At 42.6% G+C, this 25,145-nt stretch overlaps 2 protein-coding genes across 2 annotated transcripts; both read left to right on the top strand.

Moving 5' to 3' along the window:
- The first annotated feature begins 203 nt into the window (after window positions 1-203).
- On the top strand, window positions 204-14,806 carry LOC120850400 (cuticle protein 38-like). Its single transcript, XM_042290223.1, has 4 exons — window positions 204-290; window positions 2,617-2,886; window positions 14,194-14,542; window positions 14,739-14,806. The coding sequence occupies exons 1-4, from the start codon at window positions 204-206 to the stop codon at window positions 14,804-14,806; spliced, it is 774 nt and encodes a 257-aa protein (XP_042146157.1).
- Window positions 14,807-17,134: 2,328 nt separating this feature from the next.
- LOC8023102 (cuticle protein 64-like) lies at window positions 17,135-24,033 on the top strand (the record flags this gene model as incomplete). Its single annotated transcript, XM_042290222.1, has 2 exons — window positions 17,135-17,148; window positions 23,667-24,033. Coding segments are annotated over 2 exons (381 nt in total), but the record flags the coding sequence as incomplete, so codon positions are not given.
- Window positions 24,034-25,145: the final 1,112 nt, after the last annotated feature.

The following is a 25,145-nucleotide window of genomic DNA, read 5'->3' as shown; positions in this document are numbered from 1 at the left end:
TTGCTCAAATCAATAAATTTCAGCTGCATTTGAGATTTTGATGTCTTCGTCCGTTTTTTATCGTTACTCTTTTCCAGGTCTACAACACGTTGCTTTTCTGTTCTTTCAAGTAAGAACGTGTAAATCCTCGGGGACTTACATTCTCTTATACATTCTTATGGTTGACTGAGCCCGCAGTTACCGGAACTTTTCATCGGACGGCGATGCCCGTCGGCAGGTTCAGAGTAACCGTCTACATCACGATGAGTTCAACAGACTGGCAAAAATCATCACCCAGCAACGTTCCTCAGGTTAGTATATCTGATTCAAGAAATTAAAACATGGAAGCGGCAATGAAGACGTAAAAGCGATCTCAGTACGAGATCAAATAAGGTAAACGTTTCCCCTTCTACGTGTGCGCTTGTTTCTCACCTGAGCTTCAGAAGGCACTGAGCAATTATTGACTTTTAAGGTAAAGTCATTCTTACCTTATGAGTCGCAAACAGCATGTTAGTGTTACTAAATAAAAGTCCCTTGAATTATCAATTCTTTCGGATGTACCACCTTCTGCTTCTTTATTAATTTAATAATTTTCTACTGGTAAATGAGACCACGATACAATGTCATTTCTTTGTTGACGATTGTGTTTTGTGTTCCAGTTTATTATATTTTATTCATCAGAAAACAATGGGCGATAGCCTTCATATACTCATTTCCTAATCTCGAGAATGAAAAATGAATTTGAATGTTAAGAAATCTGTGTAACGAAATGAATACTTAAAAGGTCCTTCGAGGTTCACTTCGAACTATAATAAAAGGTTCACTTCACTAATATTTTAGCGATTGCGACCCCGAAATTGTGGCCTCTGCACACGACTATGCGTTAATGAAGACAAGAAGCGAAGCTTTTCTTTTTTTCTTTTTTCTTTTTTACTTGTTTATTTACACATTCGACGTACTCAAATCCAAGCTTTCCTCTTCGTGTGTTTCTAAACAATACATGATCTCTTTAAAAATAATGGAAAGAAACAAAAGCTCGTGACGCACGCCTTTTTTATTTGTCCTTTACTAGAATGTGGGGCTGTATACGTGACTCGCATTTCAAGTCGTTATCAACAGAATAGAAAAAGTTCAGAAAAAGACACTTAAATTTATTTATAATGCATAGGGCAAACGTACATCTGTAATATGCCTTTATGACTCGCCCAAATTAACCCAGTTATTGAACCGCGGAAAAGGTAAACGTTTGAAGTTGTTGAACAATACATGATAAGGTTGCCTTGACGTTAGGCGATCATCTATTCTAAAGTGCAATGACAGCCGTAATATATGATGGAAACATTAAAATTATATTCGAAAATTGTAAAATTGGCCTTCTTTTTTATAATTATAATGCAATTTTTCAAAATTGGATCATTATTCGCCTCATAGCTTTACAGGCATTGCTACTTATGATTTAGTTTTTTCTATCACTTTATATTACCATTTTTATTAGCGGATTACTAATCCATAATGTTTACTATTACTCTGCAAAATAAAATGCGTCCGACTTGTATTGCGTTTATGTGTATAATATCTGCCCTGATGGCGTATACTCATCCATGCCTTAGCCAACAAAGACGGATGGCAGTAATATTTACATAAATAAAAATAAAATTACAATACTTTCCTTATTTCTTTGTAGTTTTCACAATATGTTGTTCGTTGGATAATATGGTAACAAATGCTATTTTTTCTTTCACTAATTTCGGCGTTGTTTTTCTGTTTTTTTTTTTTTTTTAATTAGGACGTGTAAATGTTCAGGCAGTTGTATACACTTGTACTTTCTTCTGGTTGACCACTCCCGCAGTTACAGCTCTTTTCAATCGGACGGCAGTGCCCGTCTGCAGGTTCCTGGTAAATCTCTACGCCCCAATGAGTGACAACAGACTAGCAAAATTCATCTCCCAACGACATTCCTCAGGTTAGTGTACTTGACTAAAGGAAATAACAACATGGATGCGGCAAGGCCGAAGTCAAAGCGAGCTTAATACGTGACTCACCAACGTAAAATTTTCCCCTTCTACGTTTATGCTTGTTTGTCACCTAAGCGCGAAAGAGACCCCGCCTAGTGCGCCTCCCTTATTCCACCTAGATTACAGGTATAAAAATAACTGAAATTTGCTGCTGTTCACTGCCAGTTGCCCAGACGCATCTCAACTACAAGCCACCATGATCGCCGTAAGTCCTAGTTTGTTGCTTAAAAGCATTAAACTCAAAGGTTACCGCAAGTGCCAACTTCACTTGATTTTTTTTTAATTGACAAAGTGAACAGATTATTCTTTAAAATATATATTTTATTGATATCACTCGTACATATAACGATTGCCCAGCTAAGAATGATGTGCTCCACAACTAATTCAATACACAATCACAAATTTATTTTTATGCGAAAAGATATCTTTATATTCAATATTTAAAATGTGTTAACTGAAAACTGATATATATAACAAACATAAAATGTTGAAGAATACTTCTCAATTATTATCTTTACAAAGACAAAGTATTAAGAATAGATGTTCCGTCGTCGTTATGGTTCGCCTGAATTCACTTGATCTAGGCGTAAAACAAAATTAAAATACTTTTCTTCCCTTCCAGTTCCGTGCCTGCCTTCTCGTGGCTCTGGTCAGCTGCGCCCTTGCAGGCTATGCCAGTCCCTTGTACGGCTACAGCGCCCCGGTGGCAGCCTACCACGCCGCCCCAGTGTACACCAGAGTCGCGGCCCCAGCCGTCACCGCCGTCCACCACGGAGCAGCCGTGTCCCACGTCTCTAGCGTGAGCAGCTACCGCAGCCAGCACCCCGTGGCCACCCCGGTCGCCCGCTACGCCTCCGTCCACACGGCCCCGGCTGTGGCCACTGTTCATACTGTACCTGCAGTCGCCAAGGTCGCCGCCTATGCTGCCCCGGCGTTCTCCGCTGTCCACGCGGTCCCGGCTCACGGCTACGGCCTTGGATACGGCTACGGTCTGGGCACTTACGGACTTCGCTACGGCCATGGCCTGAACACCTACGGCTACGGACTCGGCTACCATCTGTAAAGACTATGTTTTATTTAAAAAAGATCGATTAATAAAGTGATTTATTTACTAAAAAAAACACGGCTTACTTTGTAATTGACACGTGCGAAACCAGGTCTTTTATTTCAACGTTTGATTCACACTGAGGATAAGTAGCCATGATTTATGCACGTCGCTGAAAGTTTAATACATTAATCTACTCTTTTGGAGTTCAACCGTTTTTGTTTTTTTTCTGAAGATGTTTTTGAAGATATACTGACTACTATTTTATAAATTAAAAAGATAAGTATAACGGACTATTATTAGTACGGTCAATGCCGGCGATTTAAATGAAAAGACATGGTCCGATAACATCCTAAATCCCCAAGCCCGGCATTTACGTCAGGCTGAGTTCTGTTGTCGGTCTCAAGACTCCTGATAGAAAAGGTGAAAGGGTGGTTGTCCATAATGCTGTGAGTGAGTCCAGCATTTTGGCCGACTGCCTGAACGTCTTTTGTCAACCAAAATCTGTCCAGCGACGTCGAGCGCACTGTGTCCCCAGTTCTGCTGTGCCCGGTTTGTGTAAACTTTGTTCCTAATTCTGTATAGTTCGTTCTTTGTTTTTGCTTGTTGTTAATTTTTAACCTTAGTTAGTTCTTTGATTGCCATTGCATCTTGCATTCGTTTGTATTTTTCTATCCCCCCCCCCCCTCACGTAATACGTTCGGACGAACGTCTTTGATGCGAATAAAACTTGAAAACTTGAACTTGAACTTGATGACATTGATCGAAAATGTGGCAGTCGTCCATTTGAGTTCGTGTGTAGAACGTGTAAAACAGCTCGAAGCGAAGCTTGGTCCAGATAAGGTTTCAATGTCTAACACCGACCGGTCGTCAGCACCCTCGATGTTAATGACACAAATAAATGAGGATGATCCGGAAACGAGAATGAGAATGAAAGAATCTTTGGTGCACTGCCTTTAGAGTGGCGTTCACGGACTTTAATGAACGATTGAACGAGGGATACGAGCATGGCTTTTCTGTAGTGTGGTTCTATAGCCACCGCGCATACGATGGCCGGCTGATATTGAGCTCGCGCAAACAAAGTCGTTTATGTCATTCACACCTTTCAAAGCGCTCGCAGAGTCACCATTGCGATAGATTTGCTTTGTTCAGTGCGCTTCTCTGCATGTGCCAGTGCGCTGCAGAAATTAGTTCTGGATGAAATCCCAAGAATAAGGGGACATACACACTTTTTGATAAAATAGAATCTAAAAATGTTCACATCCAATGGCTTCCCAGGAGACTTCTCGGGTCCGGATGCACTGTTACTCCGCAACAAGCAGGCTCTCTTGGGATGACAAGAAAAAACCCAGCGCCCTGAACGCTGTTCGAACCAGCACTCGGGAGAGTTGAAAAGCCTGTCAAGCGCTCGCTATCGGGACAGGCCGCTTACTTACGGTGGCTTCATACCTGTCTGCTCTATGCATCATCCAGCCACCTATAATAGAGATCAGTGGGCGGACGTCACTTTTACTCTTGTGATGCAGGTCCCTGCAAGTTCCCATAGGTGGGAACCTGCTAGCCCAACTGAGTCAGGCCTGCAGCCCTGCGGGGAATGTCAATTACACTTTTTTAGATGTAGACACCCACATTTTGCGTGTACCTGAAAGAAGCTCTAACAGAGAGCAAACAAAATGATTGGCCTTATTTTAATGCCTCATTTTCTTTTGCTGAGAACACACATACAAGTCATACGCTATTACACATTCAGCGGTGCGGCTTAATTTATGATAAGCACTTTTTTTTTATATAACTTCGAGCTTTTAGAGAAAAGATTCAATATAATGGTTTGGACATAAATGGTCGCTATGAACTATCCTATATATTTACACATTACCTGATATCATAAAAGCACTAGAGTAGGGTAGGGCTGTACTGCATCAATTATAAATTTCTAACCAATTAAAAGTTGGCATTTATTTATTTTTATTAATATTGGCTTGTATTCTTTGGAAAAGAATAACTGGGCGAGTTGGTACGATGGTAGTGTTTCCACTCCATCGAATATTAAGGTCCTTTTAACATTTTTTTCATGCTTTTGCTTTTTCTAACTGCTCTACTTTTTGTAGCGGCTTTCGCCGCCGCTAAAAACGTGACGTCCAAACTCACTTTATTCACAACACACAATCGCAAACTTGAAAAGCGCGCCGCTTCGGCATACGCAAAGAGATCGTCCGTCTCTACGGCACAGGCATCAGCACGGGCAAGAAATCATGCTGCTCACTCTTGTAACGTTTTTCTCGCTCCCGCTTTATGAAACAAATCGTTGGTGAGAGACTGTTGGGACCACACGTCAGAACTAGCATGACCTGTGATTGCTTGAACTGCCGTTAGACTGAACGTCGATTTTTTACAGTGTGGACCTCTAGATCGACGGTGTTGTTCGTTGTTGTAATTGTCAATCTGTTTTCACGTGAGTTGAGATGTCTTAGAGTTTTGCAAGATAAATCTACACCATGAAACACTTTCGGTGAAAGCTTGAGGTTGTTACATGAAGGCGCCGATTTCTCCAGCCAATTTAGAGCGAGCTTCCATTCATAACACCACTTCGCTTACGCGCTTCAGGAGTTGATTTGCACTAGATGTGACTATGCAAGGTAGAACATCTTGCGTCCCCATTATTAGCCGTGGTTTCCTTTGCCTCCTGTCCTTTTGCTTGCTGTGGATGCAGGTATCTGAAACAGCGTATAGTGCGCGGAGACCTGCATTGCAAAAACACTGGATAATCCTGCAAACGTAATTTGTCTACTAGCCTATGAGGAAGCACGCAAGTGGTGGTGCAGTTTGAAAACAAAGACATGTGCATGCTTTTGCATCAGCAGCATCAAACGCTTGGTGCAATTGCGATCGTCTATAGCCTCCGAACAGTGCTTACAGTTTTTTACAGTAAACTTTTATTCTTCTATAAAGGTAACAAATACAGTTCAGGAAAAATAAAAGCTATTTTTGCACTAAAATTATACTTTTCAATTGATAAATACAGTATAAATGGCTAGCTACAATAATTATTGACAAGTTAGGTAACGCTACTTTCCGTGGCGTACAATGCAGCTAATTTTTCTATTTGTGTTTTTTTGAAGGCGTATAGTTCATGTTGCATTTGTAACGTAAGTATGCTCTGACAGTGCCGGTCGTTCCCCCGAGAAACTTTTGACCACGTGGTCTGCACTGAAATGAGAAATGAAGCATCCCTTTGTCACAATATGTCGGCTACACCCAGTGCTATTTTTTAATCACCAGGTTTTTAGAAAAAGGGGGCTCACTGCCACGTTGATTCAGTCTTCACTGTGTCGTGCGACTCGGCGGACATTACATGGGTGAATAACCGCGGCAACATTTTTATTAATTAACTAAAAGCCGTAAATTACCTTTTTTACTATTGCTGTTTTAGAGGCAGTCATTACTAAAGCCTAACCCAATCAAAACTGTTCACGAAGCAGCAAGGTGCTTTGAGATAGTTATTTATCAAATTTTGCACTTTCTTCCCGCAATTAGAGAACCACGCGCGGCATAGGCGGGGAAAGTGGAGAATGACTTAGCGGTTTTGACATGACATGTTGGTGATGGCATGTTTGTGTTAGCGAGAACTTTTCATATTGGAGTTCCATGCATTATTTAATTTCCTAGTGAAGTTACAACCCTCATAAAGTGCTGTCGCATTCCGCATGAACAAACTTGCACACTTTTGACTGCGTGCCTTTGGTGGATGCTTTAGCATCACACCTCCAACAGTGCGTCCGAAGCGACTTCGTAAGCATAACATCCTGCACTCTGTCCAGCGCGCTGTTTTTTAATCACGCGACGAAAGGCAGACTTTTAGCTATGAATACCCCAAAACTCGTCGCCTTTTCGCAAATTGTTTCAGTTGGGCTAGAGTTTATTTATAGCCCCTTCAAAATTGAAAGTTCAACATGGTCAATTACACTGCAAATTTTAAAAAAAAAGTTAATTAGACAACGTATTGTGACGTTTATTTACTCATCTAATGTTCGCCGAGCCCCGCAAATATTCTGTGAAAACGGCATCGGCCTATCTATCGCGTTTTTAATCTGTTGATGTTAACAATCGCACTATATATATATATATACTCGTTACTATAATTTGAGCACGCCGACTGCAAGCACTGAAAGTAGGACTTTAGTACACTTGAGTGCACTTCTTGTATGCTGATTTTGAGCTACTTTTTACCGTGGGCACTACGATACTACTACATGTACTAGTTTTGTACGGACGAGTATACTTTCAGTCCACCGTCATTTTTATTGGAAGTATATTTTAAGCACACTTAAAGTATACAATCAGTACAAAGACCGCACTGAAAGTATACTTTCAGTATACTTCAGTACACTTCGAGTGTACTGATTTTGAACGACTTTTCGCTAAGGGCACGGCTACTGTCTGGACACTTACGGACTCCGCTACGGTCATGGCCTAAGCAGCTACGGCAACAAACTCGGTTGGAACTTGTAAAGATGATTGTGTATTTTTAAAAAAGCAAAGAATAAAGTTTTTTTTGTTTCAATAAAAAGAGTTGACCTAATAAATTGGTGCTCCCGCACTCAAGATCATAGGTTCAAAAGTGCGAATAATCAGCAGTGACTTACCCCCTTCAAGGACTACGATATTTAATTGCTTCTGTACATTTGATTTTACTCTAGATCTTAAAAAAGTTATAAATCTTCGTATGCAGCCGGCGAGAAATTCTCGCTCCATGCCAAATAATGAACAAAAAGGTTATGCTCATCACTTAAGAAATATGCCAGTTCCTTTTCTTATGTCGTGATAAGTGGCCTCATGAATATTTATTGAAAGCTATGACAATTCAATGTCGGATCGATTGCGGTTGCATTAACTATAGTAGTGTTGTCTGTGTGATAAAGCCAAGCAAGCCTCGGACCATTTGAGGCAAGCTCAACCTGGAAGAAGAACACGGGTGCGGATTTCCTGTTCCAGAGGTGATTGGGTCATGTACTAATTCGCTCAGAATATTTGGCTAAACCTGCGTGCTGGTTCGATCAGTAAATCGTCTGTCTTGCACCACGTGATCACGCTTCTCGGGCAAAAAGCGGGTTCAGACAATTGGCAGGCAAGAGATGGATTAGACCAACAAACATACAGCTTCCATCGCCATGTCAGCTGAGAGGAAAGCAAAGTAGACTAATGACAAGCAAGGTCGAGATATGTAAACCAAGTACAACTAATCATTATTCGATTAAACCATCGGTAGAAGCGACGATCTTGTTTTCATGTAGTCCTAAAACTTTTCACTGAACGCATGTTTTCTTTTCTTTTTTTATTTGTGAACTGCATGTATATAATGCTTGAAATTGAGGCATCTTCCAGTAAGTTTGAAACTCCTTCATCTTTTTTTTTTTTTTTTTTTCGCACCAAATATTTTCGAAACGTTCTGAAAGGGCAGGAATCATATAATAATGTTTATATGATCGGCGCAACCGTGGTTACTTTATATTACCCTTTTTTTTTTTATTTACGCAAAACCCAAATTTTAAATATATTGACAAAAACCGTTTCCTAGCACTCTTTTAAATTCGATCTGATTGAAGTATATACAGTATTTTCCGTCTATAGCTCCCACCGTATAGTCTGCAAAGACCAATTTATGTCGGAAAAACGGTTTTGGCTTGGATAGTCCGCACGCGGTGCATAGTCCATACGCCGTGCATAGTCAGCACCTGGTGCTTAGTGAACACGAAAATCCTCTCATTCACGGTGCACCTTGAGAAGTATCGGCTTTCTCAGCTAGCACAGAAGCTTGTATTATACATAAATAATCATTAACATACTTTTTTATTCACATAATCCGTCACAACTCGTCACAATGAACGACATTAAAAAAAATTGCTGTATAATCCGCACACGTAGATAGTCCGCACAGCCTAAAATTTCAACTTTTAAATATGTATAGTACGCAGGCTACAGCCCGGGAGATACGGTTCTACTAAAATGCATACAGTTCATCATTTTGAATACCTAAAAATAATAGTGGTGTAAATATTACATTATAAATAATTACATAATATATAAAACGTCTTTATATGCCCTCTTAGCATCAATCAATATTATGAATTGTGCAATATATTGGCAAATATACTACGTGTTCATATCGGAATTCGCAATGCGCTTTGATATCGCAGAAAGAAATACTCATACATAATATATAACGTTAATAATTGAAATTATGAATATTTATTGACCTTAGTGGAGCCTTTGACTGCCTTAACCATTCAAAACTCCATGATAAATTATCAGGTATACGTGGCATGCCTTTGATACTTGTTCACTCATACTTAGAACATCGAAAGCAATGCCTTTCAGTGAATGATCATGCTTCTTCTTTGCAACTCTTGAAGTTTGGTGTTCCCCAAGTCAGCCTACTCAGTCCTCTGTTGTTCAATATGTATAAAAACGATCTAGTCAATATATGCAACCAATCACGTTTTACCCTGTATGCGGACGACACGAGTCTATTTCTGCCTGCGTCGAATATGCGGACGAACTCATAAACACTGATGTTTTAGAAAAAGCTTCGTTCGTGGTACAATTAATTGTCTTAAAATAAACACTGTAAAATCTAAAGCAATTGTTTTAGGTCTGTAAATAATCACGTGACTAGCAATTATAATCTAAATATTGGTACCTAGCGACCAGATTGAAATACTCAAACAGTACAAAACACTAGGTATATATTTTTCAGAACATCTGCAATGGGATAATCATAAAGAATACCTGGTTAAGAAACTGTTAAAAGTTGTTGGAGTAATATGTCACTGTCGCTCTTTTTTGCCTGTAAATATTAAAATGCAAACTTATCACGCTCTGTTTAGCTAATAAATTAACTATGGTCATTTGGTTTGGGGTAAAACGACTAAATGTAATGTTAACGAACTTACGGTCCAACAAAAAAAATGCTGAGTTGTATTGCCAACGCGTCCTGCGAAACTGATACCGAACCATTATTTTCGGAATTCAACGTCATGAGAATTGCTAGTGTATACCAGTACCGTATGCTGTTTTCTTATTTATTTTCAACTAATAAGGTTTTCTTGTTTCGTTTTTTTTTTTTCTTGTTTTTTTTTTTTTTTTTTTTTTTTGTCTGATTTATCCCTTTTGACGAATTTTGAATCTTCTATCCATCCGATGCAGAGTTCCCCCTGGAATGTGCGTTATCTTCGCACCAATTACGCACTGCAGTCAATTTCTGATAACCTGCCAAGATAACTTAACAAGTTTATTATAGACCACAATGATATTGATTGTTTAACAAGATAGAATGTACTCGCGTGTTCTGTTCAGACAAATTATATTGTATAGTGATTGATTTTCATTACCATGCCCTGTAAATGCAGGGGCACCATACCCAGTCAAGCTGCCTTGTGGGAGCTTTTTGTCTGGCGCCCTCAGCACAATAGTGCTGAAATGAGCAAGATCAAGTTCAAGTTCAGAGTGCTATAAATACAGTTTGGAATAGATTTTTAACGTTTGAAAAAAATTTTTCGAAGAAACCACAAAACCAAAACTGGTAAAAATACTAATAGGACCAGAAATGTATTTGTTATTTATTTTTGCCTATTCTTTAGTGTAAATTTAGTCTGAAAAAAGCCTATTTCTATGGAGCATTGCAAAAAAGCCCAGCATAGCATTTTGCTTTCTCATTCTCAAACAAAAAGCTTGTAAAACAACTAATGGTTCCCGGAAATTTAGTGTTTATTTATTATAGCATATTCTTTAGTGTAAATCAAGGGAAAAAAGTCTATTTCTATTTATAATATCATTCAGTAGTAAGCTCTTCAAGAAAACAGCACAAAAACGCGAGATATAACGTGTATCTAACGAAGACAATCAAGTGAAGATACATTTGTTAAAATATATTATCTGTTTTGAAAACAAATTAAGAAACAGAAAGAAAACACAGTTTAAGAATCTGATTAGACATCTTTGCCTTGTGGTGTGATAAAAATAAGGCATAAATATACAATGATGCTTGACATTCGTACTCGCTTGTTTAACATAAAACTATTGATTGTGCGCGTGCTGATTACGCTGTTCTATCTCTAGAGTTCAAGAGGCCTTGGTTCAGTAAAAAAATAACCACAAACCAACTGACACTTCCAATTAATCGAGAGAAAGCTCGGCGAAGCTGATGCCCACGTCTCCTGAATTACGGCATTGCAGTGGCCCGTTGCACTTACTTCCGGTTATAATTTACTATAATACTTTATTTCATATATATATACCACATATATTAAATACATATGTAATAATTTTAACACAGTAGTACTTTGAGATTCAGGCTAAATGTGGCATACGTAATACTTGCTTTATGGCACCTAGCGGAAAGTGTATGCAAAAAACGCATAGAAAATAATGTCTTTGAAATGCATACGCCTACGATTCATCTTAGATATGCCATCTTAGATATGATATAATATAGATATAGAATACGTTTCAAGCTCTTGACTCACTCGCGTCAACGTAAGCTTAGAACGTAACCAAATCGCACGCAGTATGAATGATAGAAATTCTAGCGTTGCTACTCGTAAATTGCTAAGAGGTTGTGATGTTCTTCCTTTCATCGCAATATCGCCATTATATGGAAAAGCAGAATGATAAAATTATGAGTATGTTCAACCACACGGCGCTCATTCCCTCATTTCTTTTCTTTTTTCTCTCTCAATTTACGGTTTTATGCTCGCGGCGCACACTCCACATTAGTGGGACTTCTTACACGACATAAAAGTTAAAGGTAATACGCCACGTGGCAACACATCAATCAACTAGAAGCGCCTGTCACAAATTAATTGCCATGGAAAGGTCACGCAGCGCCAGGCACGCCGCTTTTCCTGCTGACTCAATATTTAAACAGTACATATCTTTGCTCTATCAAATGCAAAATACTTTATAAATTAAACAAACTAAACAAAGAACATTAGAAAGTTTTTTTTTTGTTTTTTATTGGTTTTTCTACATTTTAAGCCATTTTTTTCTTCCTTAGACCTAGAGTCATGTATATTTTAGGTAATAAAATATATCTAAGCTTACACCGCCTCTTTGCCTATGACCAGGGTTCCGTGTTTTCGGTAACTACCAATAAAACCCCAAAAGCAACCGCCGAGACGGTTTTATGAAAGTCGGGAAAAACCTAAAGACCCCGATTCGGAGTTGGCATTGAACAGAAAAGAACCCAAGCTTTAGAAAATGAAAATTTAATCTAGTTTTATTTCTGTTAAACCGAAACACTACTGGCTGTGAGGCGGTCTTTCTTTCTGTAGCACAGTCTTTATTGCGTTCATTATGTTTTATTTGTTGTTAGTACCAGGTCAATTTTCAAGTGTCGGGTACACATATTATGTTGCTTGGAGGCTGGGGAATTTCATTTCCGTGTCCTATTTCCTTCTGGATAAACACCGATAGTCATCGATTTTTGTTCGACACCAAATACTGATATCGAAAAGCCCCGAATGTGTAGAAAAATAGATCCAGCGAAACAACCCCCGAATTTAAATAAAATTACATCTTGTAAACATGGACGTTACTTACGACGACCGCAGTGACTGATTCCTCCCGCTATGCTTCGTGTTGGCATGCTGAAAGCAAGCTTCTCTTCGCGGAAAAGGAAACAAGGACTGGCAGAACTCCTTTCCCGACGGCGTTCCGCAGGGGCGTCAACCTGATTCCGGCAATGTATCAAAACAGAGCAGAAAGGCCGACGCTACAGGAATATTTCTACGTCATCCAGACACACATTCTTTACTCCAGACAGATGTCCGCTCGTGTATGGAGTTCGATGGTCGCCCCGCCTAGTCGGGTTTCCCACCCTACTGGACGTATAAAAACAGCCACAATTATTCGAGTCAGTACAAGTTGTTTTTACTCAGCTGAACTGCAAGACATCATGTTCGCCGTAAGTATCCTTTCAACGCTATTCCGTGGTATATAGCAAAGTTTAATGTTACGCGAATTACATTTTCTAGTTTCAATCAAAACTGCCAACTTACAGGTTACGAGCAATGCTCGACACGCTGCAGATATATGAGTGTTATTGACGTCAACTCAAAATAAAACGTTTCATTAAAGAAACCTTTATCACTCGTATTCACCAGTCGTGACAAACTAGCGCTGTTTTAAAGTTAGTATCGCGACTAAGTAGTCGCGAACTAAGAGAAAAAATCAGCGACTAAGGATTGACTAGTTCTGCGGTATTCACGAGCGCGAAGCGAGCGGGTGACTATCTATTCAGAACTAACAAGCGGAATGACATAAAAAGAGAGGTCACGCGCACGCGTAGTACTTTAACGCCGCTGTGCAAATGAGTATTTTATCGTATAAAAACTAATATTTAAATGTTTATCAGGAAGAGAAGAAGTTACAATCGTACTAATTGGCCGATACAGAGTTTTACAAGGAAAAATTAAAAAAAACGCCTGGAAGTAATACGGAAGCCAATTGCCAGCGACATAAACAAGTATGGAAGCACCCGTAAATGCGCTTTTTTCTCGCCGTCCAGAGCCCTGCTGAGATCGCTTTAGTGGTATCTCTGGCCGTTGAACATGGCTATCACACAATATTTGCTTCTCCAATTCTTTCTACATGCGTCCCCCAGCGTTCCGAGACAGTAAGTGCTTCGTTAGCGCTGGCGGTCAGCGGTGATACGAGTCGGCCATGGCGCTGAGCCGCTAGTCAGCCGCTAAACACCGGCTAAACTAGCCCTACCACATGTCTAAGATTTGTTACTCGACACCTTAGTCGCGCGGGGCGACCAGGCCCCAAACACGACCGGTGAATACCAAGCGCTCATTTAGCGGCGACTATCGCTCGCCCCGTGATCATTTTAGTCGACGACGTCGCTTGTCGGTGGTTAAACAGGCCCTACTCGCGCCTGGTGAATACGGGTGTATATGTTTGGTTCCAAATTTCAATTAAATCCTAATACGTCAATTGCTGCAACCACAAAAAAACTCATCTTGAGCATTTTTCAAATGCGTGTTAAAAATACTCGAGCGTCTGAAGAGTGTAGTTGAAAGTCACCCTCGTGACTTAGTTGAGTTCATTACTATCGTCCATGCATTAATTCAACGTGTAATATTTTCCTTCCAGTTCCGTGCCTGTCTCCTCGTGGCTCTTGCCAGCTGCGCTTTTGCCGGCTACGCGAGTCCCTTTTACGGCTACAGAGCCCCAGTGGCAGCCTACCACGCCGCCCCAGTGTACAGCAGAGTCGTGGCCCCAGCCGTCACCGCCGTCCATCACGGAGCAGCCGTGTCCCACGTCTCTAGCGTGAGCAGCTACCGGAGCCAGCACCCCGTGGCCACCCCGGTCGCCCGCTACGCCTCCGTCCACACGGCCCCGGCAGTGGCCACTGTCCACACCGTCCCGGCGGTTGCCAAGGTCGCCGCCTACGCCGCTCCCGTGCTCTCTGCTGTCCACGCGATCCCGACCCACAGCTACGGCCTCGGATACGGCTACGGTCTGGGCACTTACGGACTTCGCTACGGCCATGGCCTGAGCACCTACGGATACGGACTCGGCTACCATCTCTAAACGCAATATTTTAATTATGAAACTGTTATTAATAAACTTTCTAGTTCACAAAAAATGACGAGTTTGTAAATTATTACTAAAACTAGATGCAAGATTCAACGCAGGCTACACTGCTGAGACTAAGCACCAGTGGCGTATGGATGTCAATTATAAATCAACTATGTTATTCTAAAGTCGACTTGTCTGAAGACATAATTAAAGACGAGCTGGCACTTATTTGAGAAGAGAAATAATATGACAACTCATAAAATGGTCTCCAGTAAAATGGCCCTGGGTGAAAAGGTTGCCAGCGATAACCCGGAAAAATCGGGCCTATTTCAATTTTACTGCTCTGTTTTTTTGTATTCTGCTGGTTTGTCCATTGCTTATAGTGCTTTACGTAAAAACATAGGTCCGGTGTTCAAATACATAACTGTGGTGTTATGCGCTATTATAGAAAGCTGGTGTCCAAAACAGTATTTCTAAGTGGAGGCTAATGTTCCACTTCATGATGTATAACCATTGAGTATAATAATTACTCAAGTATACTAAAGCATCTAAAATTTAACAAATATTTTACAACGCAACAACATAGTTTTAGAGTTGGTTTGTCTTGTCACCCAGGTTAATTAGTTCACTCACTCAATATACCTTTATAGGACAAAGGTTCAGAAGTGGATTTTTGTGTTCTTGGATTTCCAGGAAGCATTCGATACGGTTCTTCGTGTTCTTTTTCTACTGAAATTTGGCATCTTCGGGATTATCATCGAATATTCTTGGTTGGCTGACTAATTATTTGTCCAGTAAAATACACTGTGTTGCGGTGCTGCATCAGTTTCCGTTACCGTCCTCTCAAGCGTCTCGCGAGGGTCAGTTTTGGAGACCTTGCTCAAACATTAACGACATCGCATCAGAAATATCATAAACCATAAAACTTACGCAGATTGTACAATTTATAGAAGCGTCTAAAATGTCTCTCATGTTCATCGATTCCCCGCAGACTGACCTAAACTCTCTATTACTTTGGTGTGATCTATGCAAAATGCGTTTAAAGAATAAAAAGTTATTTTGTGTTTTACCAAAAAGTGTAAACCACTTTTCTTTGATTACTTTTTGTCCTAGCACTTTCTTGGTTGAGTTAATAATTATAAATATATAGGAGTGTAATTCACAGCCTACGCAATGTGGTAGATGTAAAGAGATTATTTAATTAACAAATGTGGTGTAATAAATATCATTCAAAGTAATTTCCAAACCCCGCTCATATATTTCACACTTAAAGGAGTGTAAGCTCATTAATACCCCCAGTGTTAAAATCACTCCTTGGTGACCTTCAAACCTCCAAAGGGTGTTGAGAAATATCCCCAGGGTGCGGGCGAAAGTCCTAAAAATAGGGTGCATGCGATCTTAGCAACACGGGCCTAGATATATTTTTTTTTTCAAGCAACAACTCTACAAAGGGTACGTACCAGAAACAGTTGCATCCATAAATACGAACACAATAAAACCCGCACGAAGCCAGAATCACGACCCTTGTTGACTACTCCACCACCTTAAATACTCGACAACGGGAAGACCTTCATTGCGAGGTAACCGCTACCACAATTAAAAAGCTTACTAGTACCGTACCTTCCAGGTTATATTCCGTTCCTGGTATATATTCTGCAGAACGAATTTGCAGTCAAAAATAAAAGTGTTTGCTTATATAGTCCGCACCCTGTGCATAGTCCACTCGTCATGTCTAATCTGAACGTAAAAACTATCATACACAGCACCCCTTGAGAAATGCCTGCTGTATGAACTTACAAAGACGCTTATATCATTCATAGATCAACATTAACTCTATGTTACTCATGAAATCCTTCACGTTTCAACATACTGAGCAAGCTAGAAAAAACGTTTCTTGCCAAGTATTGTTGCTGTAGATTGTCCGTGAAAATTTTCAACTTTTTATTACGTGTAGTCCAACTGTGGTGCGGAAAATATAGTATGTAGCTTTCTTGTCCTTAATATTTTACATACAGCATAAAATGTCGAAGTTCAAACAATGCTTCTCCAAGTCAAAAGCATTGGTAAAGGCTATATTAGCTCAATATAATGGCTAAAACAGCCTTATTAAAACGATTTGAAGGGTGAATGAGGCCGCTAACTTCCTTTCCAGCAGCAAAATGTTTTCCGTTACCTTTATAGCCATTAAAAGGGCCCTGCTAGGACTTTTTTAGTGGTTTTTAATTTTCACCGAACCTGAGCGAACTGAAAGTAGTAACTTAATAAAACTTTTCTTTTCTCGAATTCTTTTTTTCTTTTTTTTTAAGTTAGAGACAAATTAAAGTCCCCAAAACAGGCAAAAAATAAACTTCTTCCTGGCGTCCTTGGTCGCTTGAGTGGTCGTAACCTAGAGCAGGGGTAGTGAGCAGAGCGAGCGCTCACGGCTGCCGCACTCCGTGTAGACGGCTCGAGAGGGCACAACTAAAACATGTTCTGGATAGGCAGTATGAAGCGGGCAGCCAGGGCGGCTCGCATTGCATTTGCTGCGCGATTAAACGCTAATTTGGCATGACACTTCATTGGCCCCAAACGACAGCAAACACGGGGTAAAAATCAATTCAGAACGGGAACCACTTCGCACTGCCTTGCCGCCAAAGGGCCAAACCGCAAGCCAAAGCTGCTCGCCGAAGGCCTTCGGAACGCTCGGAACCGGTCGGATCCTCGACTGCAGCGCCGCCGCGTACATCCGGGACCTTTCTACGCTCGCCGCTCGTCGGTGCCTGATCCCATTACACCTTTCTAGTATGCGCCGCCTTTTACACCGCTCGGCGGCGGGTATGTCGACGGGTCATTTCTTGTTTCCGTACTTTATACTGTGAGACTTTGGGATTAAGAAAAATGTTTAATGAATGAGAATAAAAGGAATACTAAGGAGATGGCTGAGTCAATGCTGATGGCTCGTCATTGCTGGGTGGAGTTCTGCTTCTTCTTAGTCTTTGCCTATCTCTGAGGCCATCTGAGGCAAGTTCGGTGCTGTGGGCAAACACGCGGCTCACAATAAACTGCATTTCTTTCTTTTCTGATCTAAAATACTCAACAAAAACTACTTTTATCAATATTTGAAACAGCTCGCGCCAATTATAATTTCTACTTTGACTAAAAAGAAGGTTTTAGTGGCTCTGACCAGTAGTAAGCCCAGGACTAAAGAAATCACATATCGCGCGCTTTCGGCACCGTGGGTCGTCCCCCTAGGTGGAGAAGGTTTTCGCGTCATCTGGTTAAAATATGACGCACTAATATTTAGTTACTCTCTCCGTGCCCGCTGGCTTGCCCGAACCCTGAGAAACGTGAAAACCGCAAAAAAGGCAGACGCTTAAATATGATTGCAAGACCTTTTTAAGCAATGAGTAATGTTCCACGTAACAGCACCCACTTTTAAGTATAAAAAGGGTGTTTACTCCAATAAAGGGTAGTAAAAGAGAGAAGCACGAGTGCAAGCCGCTGTAGCACATTGAAACAGTCTTAGTGTGTATTGTCTGTTGAAGATTATGAGCTAGAAGAAACTGAACGGAACCACAACTCCTTCCTATTGATAAGGAAGAACATCATTCACTGGAGACTGCGGTACCTGAGGGGTTCAAAAATCACGGACCTGAAAACAGTACAACCCTTTATCAGCATGAGACTTGATTCAAAGATGACCATGCAAGTAACAAAGCCAGAACCACCTCTGGACTGAATTCCGGGCTCAAGGCTTTTAAAAGAAAAAGTGTGCTGGCGAAATAATTATTGCCGTTACTTGTTTAATCTGGTATTCTGAACCCATCACTAAAGGTTCGACTCAGGTTTGGGATCAGTAGCCTTGCATTTTATACCGGTTTTTTTTTCGGTTCAGTGATGCAGGTGAAATATTGGTTCGGTTACCGTTTCCACCATGCTCGAAGCCATTTAAATCAGTTATTAACTCTAAGCTTAAACCACGACCACTCCTAAACTTTCTGCGCTAAGCAAAAAAAAAAAAATAAAAATAAAAGAAATTAACCACTCTTAAGCCCGAGACACATGCGCGAAAAATCCATCCGATCCGACGTCCGATCCGGCAGTACGACTGCCAGATCCGAAAAATTTGGTCGCTTCAGGCGTCGGATCGGCGATCCGACGTGCGTCCAACGCGCCAGATAGTTTCGCACGGCGGGCGGATTGTCGGATGCGTCCAGCCAATGAGAGCACAGCTAGCGCGAACATCATGATGACGTACTGGGTCTGTATGATGACGTACTGGGTCTGTCGGGACGAACAAGAAAACGGGACGGGCGACGGGAAGCCGGAGGCGTGGATCCCGCTGACCCATTCGAGAAAGATGGCCCCGGCAAAGAATGCACGCGCTAGCGAGAACGCGCTTCTAACTTCCCTGGTGTGAGCTAAACCGTCAACCTGGGACCAGAGATCTGTGAACGCGGACTTCCGCTGGGGTGCTTGGATCTCCTGGGCGCAGCCGAACGGATCGTCGTGTCGCATGCAAGGTGGGAAGTGTGTGTCTCAAACTGTCGCGTGCGGCGATTCGGAGCGGCGTTCGGACTGTCGGATCGGACGTCGGATCGGACGATTCTGCCGTCCATGTGTCTCGCGCTTTAGTCGCTAAAAAAAAAAAGCCAAGTCGGTCCAATCTGCATAAAACATAATAGGAACAAAAGAAAAGAACTTGTCATCAGAGGCCGTGTTGTGCAAGAAATGAGGACAGAGCACATAAATGCTTACTTTCCTTTCATCATTTTGACTTTTTATTGCAAACACCATTTTCTTTCAATTACCTGATCATAAACTGTACCAAAGCACAGTACTCACATGGGAAGTCAATTAGGCAGCACGCAGCTCTACATGAACCTACTCGCAGACTATCCTTTTCAAATGACTGACTGTAAAACAAAAAAGACAATGAAGGAAAGTAGAAAGGGGATTCAAACAATACAGGAGAGAAAGAAAAAGAAGCAACATGCTGCAATTAAAAAAAACCTTCCCTTAGCAGCTTCAAGATCCCCACGCGACCAGCGCCCCTGTGTCGCGCTTCTCGTGGCTTGTACTCTCCAGTGGCGTCTCCAGTTTTGCTACCGCAGAGCAAACACACGAAAAGAACCGTCTTTTAAAGCGCAGCTCTTAGGCGCCCGTTTCCGGCTTGAGCGGCGTCGCCGTCGCCGTCGCCGTCGCCGTCGGCGTAACCGCGCGGTGCATTATGGGCAAATTTTTCCCAAGGGGCCCGAGGCCCTCCCGAAGGAACCCGAGGTCCTCCGGAGGTCCTCCCGAAGCACCTCGGGTTCCTTCGGGATGACCTCCGGAGGACCTCGGGTTTCTTCGGTAGGACCTCGGGAGGACCTCGGGTTCCTTCGGGAGGACCTCGGGAGGACCTCGGGTTTCTTCGGGAGGACCTCGGGTTCCTTCGGGAGTTGCATGCAACATGTTGCATGCAACCTGTTGCATGCAATCCAGGTTGCATGCAATCCAGGTTGCATGCAACCTGGTGACGTCATCGGCATCCGCATCGTCATTGTCATCATTACTGATGACGTCATCAGTGACCGCTGATGACGTCATCGGCATCCGCATCGTCATCGTCATCATCACTTATGACGTCATCAGTGAAGTCACTGACGTCACTGATGATGTCATTGACATCCGCATCGTCATCGTCGTCATCACTGATGACGTCATCAGTGACGTCACTGATGACGTCCTCAGATCGCCATCGTCAAGGTCACGTGACCCCCCGAGATCACGTGACCCCCCCCCCCCCTTCAGTACCCTTCCCTCCTCCTCCTCAAGAGCTGCACTCTAATTCGGCGTTTCAGGGAGTTGTTAACGGCTTTCTTTTTTTTATTATTATTCGCTTTTTTTAAGGAGGTTCATCTGCAAAGAAACAAAGGTTCATCTGCAAAGAAACAAACAAATAGGTCTTTAGCTTTTAACGTGAAACGTTATTTGGATGGGTGTTCGGCATATCGTGAAGACCAGATAAAAAAGTGAAAGCTGCTTACAACTCCCTGTAACGCCGAATTAGAGCGCAGCTCTTGAGGAGGAGGAGGGAAGGGCACTGGGGGGGGGGGGGTTAAACTAACCAGGGAGTGGTCACGTCACCTTGGGGGGTCACGTCACCTTGGGGGTCACGTGACCCCCAATGCCGATGATGTCATCACTGAGGTCACTGATGACGTCATCATTGACGATCACGATGCGGGTACCGATGACGTCATTAGTGACGTCACTGATGACTTCACCAGTGATGATGACGATGACGATGCGAATGTCGGTGACGTCATCAGTGACGTCGCTGATGACGTCATCAGTGATGATGACGATGACGATGCGGATGTCGGTAACGTCATCAGTGATGATGACGATGACGATACGGATTCCGGTGACGTCATCAGTGATGATGACGATGCGGATGCCGGTGACGTCATCAGTGACGATGACGATAACGATGTGGATGCCGGTGACGACATCAGTGACATCACTGATGACGTCATCAGTGATGATGACGATGACGATGCGGATGCCGGTGACGTCATCAGTGATGATGACGATGACGATGTGGATGCCGGTGACGTCATCAGTGATGATGACGATGACGATGTGGATGCCGGTGACGTCATCAGTGATGATGACGTCATCAGTGATGATGACGATGACGATGTGGATGCCGGTGACGTCATCAGTGACGATGACGTCATTAAGGGTCACGCGACATCGGCGGGGGTCACGTGACCTCAGGGGAGTCACGTGACTTCGGGGGGGTCACGTGCCCCCCACGAGGTCACGTGACCCCGGTGGGGGGCTCGCGCGGTGCATTATGGGACATTTCCCATGATGCACCGGGGTCACGTGACCTCGGGGGGTCACGTGCCCCCCCACGAGGTCACGTGACCCCGGTGGGGGGCTCGCGCGGTGCATTATGGGACATTTCCCATGATGCACCGCGCGGTTACGCCGACGGCGACGCCGACGGCGACGCCAACGGCGACGGCGACGCCGACGCCGCTCAAGCCGGAAACGGGCCCCTAAGAGCTGCGCTCTAAAACGTGGCCGCGAGGCTCAACCCTAATTCGTTGATGGGTGAGAGAGGAAGAGTGACGTGCTCGACGCTAACTGGTTAACGAAAAGGTGATCTGACCACAGGGGTAGGCGAGGAGAGGCTCGACCACCCGTGCGCACTGAGGGACAGAAGCTTGAGAGTACGGATTACGGAAACGTGTGGGAGATCACCAGGTTTATCAGAACGATTAGAGGTAGTACCGCTTCCTTCTGGGAACAGCTATCAAGTATACGCATATTACGCGTTAAAATATCCGATAAAAAGCGCCGTGAACCTAGGCACCTGAATACTGAAAACTCGGGGTGTTCAATAAATGTTTGTGATTCTAGAACGTTTCACGTACGCAATACAATTGCCCCGCAAAGTGCCACAATTTTGTTAGCCATAGACAGTTATTAAAGTGTACGCCTCTGAGACGACGCGCCAACGTCGAGACGTGCTGTACATAGACGTGAAATGTTTTTTTTTTTTTTTTTATAATTATTAATGCGCTGTCTCCACGTCGCTGTGGTCTGTATAGTCAACACTGCGCCCCTAACGTTGCCGTGGTGAATGTTAAATAGACTTCGCGCCGCCACCCGCAAAAAGAAAAGCGGCTTTATTAAGCGGGCCATTTTCAAATAAACCGGTAACCGGCACATATGAGTATCGACTTGTTTCGGTTCGGTCAGAAATAACGGTTTTACTTCAGTGTTTGGGTCGGGTTTGGGTTGGGTTCGACACTTTGATTTAAAGAATATATATTTGAAAAAAAAAACATTGCTTCACCCGAACAGGAAGCATTTCTTTATCATCAATATTCCCAAATGCTGATTTTAATTAGATGGAATAATCGCTGCGTGGATTTATCAATTGACTAATGAACAAGCCTCAGGAGATCATTGGATCATTTACAGCCTAGATATAAAAACAAAAATACCGCTTCAGCCGGATGAACAAATTAAAGATAAAAGAATAAACTACACAATTAAACATTATTTTTTAGTCTTTCGGGTATGGATGTTTTTCTTGTTGTTTTTTAATTTATATTTGTGTGTATTTGAATATAGCTAGATCTTTCCTTGCGGTGCCTTCTCGCTTATGAAGCCTGCTGTAAATAATCCTTCCCGTTAAACCACGCGTCGGCATGCCGAAAGCAAACAAGTCAGTCACGTATGGGGAAGAGAGACTGCTAGTTCTCCTATCCCAACCGTTTTCCAAATGTTAATCCACTTGATTCCGGTTGAATCAAAATAGAAGCGGAAAGGTCGACGTTACAGTAAACGTAGTACGTGATCCAAACACGCATACCTTTCTCCGCTCGTTTATTGAGTGCCATGCTGGCCCCGCCTAGTCGGGTTTGACGCACTACAGGAGGTATAAAAAGAGCGACAATTCTCCTGTTCATTACAAGTTGTCCTGACTAAGCTGAACTACCATACATCATGTTCGCCGTACGTTTCCTTTTACTGATTTTTAGTTGTAAATAGCAAACATCTACCGTTAACTTCAGTAGCTTTCGTAATTTTAATCCGAACTGTGACCTTACAGATTCCCAACAAAACTCGGCACTCTGTGGATATAAGTGTTCTAGATATTACCCCAACTTTAAGAAAACCTTTGAGGTGCATAGATATCAATGAGATGAACCGCAGCTGTTACAAGTCTCAATAACGCCTTTCCGTCATTGTTTAAAAACATTGTTTCATGCGCTTGGTTTTCAGATTCAGAAAATATTGTTAAAACAAATATGTTAAGGCTGCAACACACAGAAAACTAATCTATAATATATTTTTTTCCAACCGTCGCGTTCCGAGAACCCCAGCTTTTAAAAAGTGCACTTCAAAGTCACCCTTTATGGCTGAATGTAGTGCACTATTTCTGGTGTACGCCTTCTTGGATTGCTAATATTCTTCCCTTTTCAGTTCCGCACATGTGTCCTCTTGGCTTTGGCCGGTAGCGCCCTTGCTGGCTACGCCAGTCCTTTGTACGGCTACAGGGCCCCGGTGGCAGCCTACCACGCCGCCCCAGTGTACAGCAGAGTCGTGGCCCCAGCCGTCACCGCCGTCCACCACGGAGCAGCCGTGTCCCACGTGTCGAGCGTGAGCAGCTACCGCAGCCAGCACCCCGTGGCCACCCCGGTCGCCCGCTACGCCTCCGTCCACACGGCCCCGGCTGTGGCCACTGTCCACACCGTCCCGGCGGTCGCCAAGGTCGCCGCCTACGCTGCCCCGGCGCTCTCCGCTGTCCACGCAGTCCCAACATACGGCTACGGCCTCGGATACGGCTACGGTCTGGGCACCTACGGACTTCGCTACGGTCATGGCCTGAGAACCTACGGCTACGGACTCGGTTACCACCTGTGAAAACAATATTTGATTTAGCTAAAGGATATTAATAAAGTTCTGGATTTAATCAAAAGTTTTTACTTTGTACATTAGGACTCGCGTTCAGAAGATTACAGATTAAAATATGAGCTTCAGTGCTGCGTCTAAGAAGCAGTGACTTATTGTCATTCTCCAGAACTGCGATATTTAGATGGACTCTCTTTACACGTTGAAAACCACCTGGGATTTAAGTAACAGATTTAAAATCTTCAACAGCCACTTAGAAATAGTTGCTGCATGCCCAGTTATGAAAGTAAAAGGTCATGTTTATGCCTAATCCTAGAATGCCTCAATGTCCTTCTGTTTAGGGTGATGCCATCGTTTGTAGTACCGATGCCGACAGCACATGCTCACAGAGAAAAACAAAAGAAATCGCAGGAAACAAAAAGTCGCCGTAGCAGAGTCAGCGCCACGAGTGCGTTCAGGGACATGCTCTTTCACGCGCTTCAGAACAAAAAAATACAAATAAGCGTTCAAAACAAAATGGCCAGATGTCATCACCCCAAGCAAAGTGCACATGAAGGCAACCTACCTAAACCAATACGCCTATTTAAGTTCTTATCTTATACAGTCGTCAGAACTAGTTCCACGTATGTTTATAAAAAAAAATTTGAGGATTCAATTTTAGATATATTGAGGTTGCATTAACTTAAGTCGTGTTGTCTGCTTTGCGCTGTTGAGCCACTCGCGCTTCAGACCATTTCAGGCACGCTCAAGCTGAACTTATAGCATAGGAATAGTTAAGCCGCTTCAGAGTTTGTGCATGAAGTGCTAAGTTGCTCTGAATAGTTCACATCATTCAAAAAGAAACGTACAATGACTTTTCAGTCAAAATCGAATTTTATCAGAAAGCTTGAAACGGTAAAAAAAAAACACTAAGGAGACACTGTGGAGTGGTACTAAGGTGGTATTTCATTTATTCGTTTTTAACCCGCTGCCAGCCGTGAAGCCAGTGGCGGTATATAGAAATGTTAAAATAAAAAGCGACGTCAAGTGTTCAAAATATTATCCTGAGAAGCAGACTAGCACTATTTACAGCCTTCGTAGTTGGACAGTTCCATTTATCGATACATTTAACGAACAAGAGTTCC

The sequence above is a fragment of the Ixodes scapularis genome, unplaced genomic scaffold (assembly GCF_016920785.2).
Source record: "Ixodes scapularis isolate PalLabHiFi unplaced genomic scaffold, ASM1692078v2 PGA_scaffold1__304_contigs__length_218370807, whole genome shotgun sequence".
Lineage (NCBI taxonomy): Eukaryota > Metazoa > Arthropoda > Arachnida > Ixodida > Ixodidae > Ixodes > Ixodes scapularis.
This window is presented reverse-complemented; position numbering and strand designations above follow the sequence as displayed.

Bases quoted from the DNA above. Each gene is read 5' to 3' on its own strand.
- LOC120850400 (XM_042290223.1), top strand. From the start codon at position 204: ATGCCCGTCGGCAGGTTCAGAGTAACCGTCTACATCACGATGAGTTCA. The intron at 291-2,616 runs GTTAGTATATCT...CTTCCCTTCCAG, and splicing joins CACCCAGCAACGTTCCTCAG to TTCCGTGCCTGCCTTCTCGT. The intron at 2,887-14,193 runs GTACCTGCAGTC...TTTTCCTTCCAG, and splicing joins CTGTGGCCACTGTTCATACT to TTCCGTGCCTGTCTCCTCGT.